The sequence below is a fragment of the Monodelphis domestica genome, chromosome 1 (assembly GCF_027887165.1).
Source record: "Monodelphis domestica isolate mMonDom1 chromosome 1, mMonDom1.pri, whole genome shotgun sequence".
Lineage (NCBI taxonomy): Eukaryota > Metazoa > Chordata > Mammalia > Didelphimorphia > Didelphidae > Monodelphis > Monodelphis domestica.
This window is the reverse complement of record NC_077227.1, coordinates 723,021,101-723,022,645: the sequence shown is the minus strand read 5'-3', so window position 1 is coordinate 723,022,645 and position 1,545 is coordinate 723,021,101. Positions and strand designations below refer to the sequence as shown.

The 1,545-nt window shown below is 53.7% G+C and overlaps 1 gene segment (V, D, J or C); it reads left to right on the top strand.

The window, feature by feature from the left end:
- Positions 1 to 396: 396 nt before the first annotated feature.
- LOC103102379 (immunoglobulin kappa variable 1D-13-like) lies at positions 397 to 1,120 on the top strand. The segment is given in 2 exon segments: positions 397 to 462; positions 720 to 1,120. Coding segments are annotated over 2 exon segments (369 nt in total).
- Positions 1,121 to 1,545: the final 425 nt, after the last annotated feature.

The window sequence follows — 1,545 nt, the reverse complement described above, 5'->3', positions numbered from 1 at the left end:
ATGGTGGGTGGCTGTTACTGGGGGAAATGCTGGTTGGACTCTCCAGAGGGGCCAAAGAAGCCACTGAACAAATGACTGATTGGCTGCCAGGTGGAGTTCTTGGTTCAGAGATTCCATTCTTAGGAAAGGGAAGGTTCTGAGTATCCTGGGATATTCCATCTCAGGGTTCCACAAGGAGGCTGCTTTCCCTAACTTACATTAAAGATTTGATCTCCAAAGAGGGTAGCCTCAGTGAAACCTGCTCTTTGAGCAGAAAACTCCTCCCACTCCTCTCCTTGGTTTAGAAGATTGAGCCCACATCCTCCTGGTTTGCATGGCTCCTGCTGAGGAAATGAGCCAGCTGAGGAGGGCAGCTATAAAGGGGCAGCTGGGAGGGAGCTGCTGGGGAGCCAGAGCTCAGGCACAGGGAGATGATGGGGTCTCAGGCTCAGCTGTTCTGCCTCCTGCTTCTCTGGGTCCCAGGTGAGGAAGGAAGATCAGAGACTGCCCAGAGCAATTGTTAGAGGAGTCCTGGGAAGCCCTGCTTGTCTCCTGTCCCTCTGGGGAGAATTGGGTTGTGGGTGATTGTGAGGGATGGAGGGGCCATCTGTGCCCTCATGGTCAGGAGGCAGTCTGGGTTGGCAACTGAGGATCTCCCTCACCACATTACATCAGTGATTAGTCCTGGTATTTTGGAGACATGAATGTTTGTAACTTTTCCTTTGTCCGTCTGCTTGCAGGTTCCAGAGGGGCCGTTGAGGTGACCCAGAATCCATCCTCCCTGGCTGTGTCTCTAGGAGAGAGGGTCACCCTGTCCTGCAGGGCCAGTCAGAGCATTGGTAATGCCTTAGACTGGTACCAACATCCCCCAGGCAAGTCTCCCAGGCTCCTCATTTACTGGGCCTCCAACCTACACTCTGGGGTCCCTGCCCGGTTCAGTGGCAGTGGCTCTGGGACAGATTTCTCTCTTACCATCAGCGGTGTGGAACCAGAGGACGTCGGACACTATTACTGCCTGCAGAAGAATAGCTATCCTCTCACAGTGGTTCAGCTCTGAACAAAAACCTGCCCAGGCAGCTGCTGAGGGAGCCCCCACTGTCCCAGGGGCTCCTCCTTCCCCCACAGCTGGGGCAGCTTGTCTGGGCTGCCTCAGAGGGAGGTTTCTGGGTCTCCCAGGAGGCTCCTGGGCCTGGGATGGGTGCTGAGCCTGGTCTCTTCCCCACCAACAATCATGGAGTGGCGCCTCCTCAAACATTAGGTGTCACCCCAAAGGTGGGTTTGTCTTACACCTGACAAAGACTCTCCTTTCCAAAACCTCAGTACATATTCTTAGACCCATTGCATGGAGACTTACAGTGGGCATGGGGGGAGGGGAAGCTTCTTAGTGAGTTGGGAGGTGCAATTGTTAGAGCCAGACAAGGAGTCAAATAGACCTGACTTCAAATGCAGCCTGAGACACTTTGTACATTGGTCATGTGGGTGAGTCACTTAACCCTCATCACAAGTTTCTCATCTGAAAAATGGGTGTCATGATAGCACCCACCTCCTGGGGTTGTTTGGAGCATA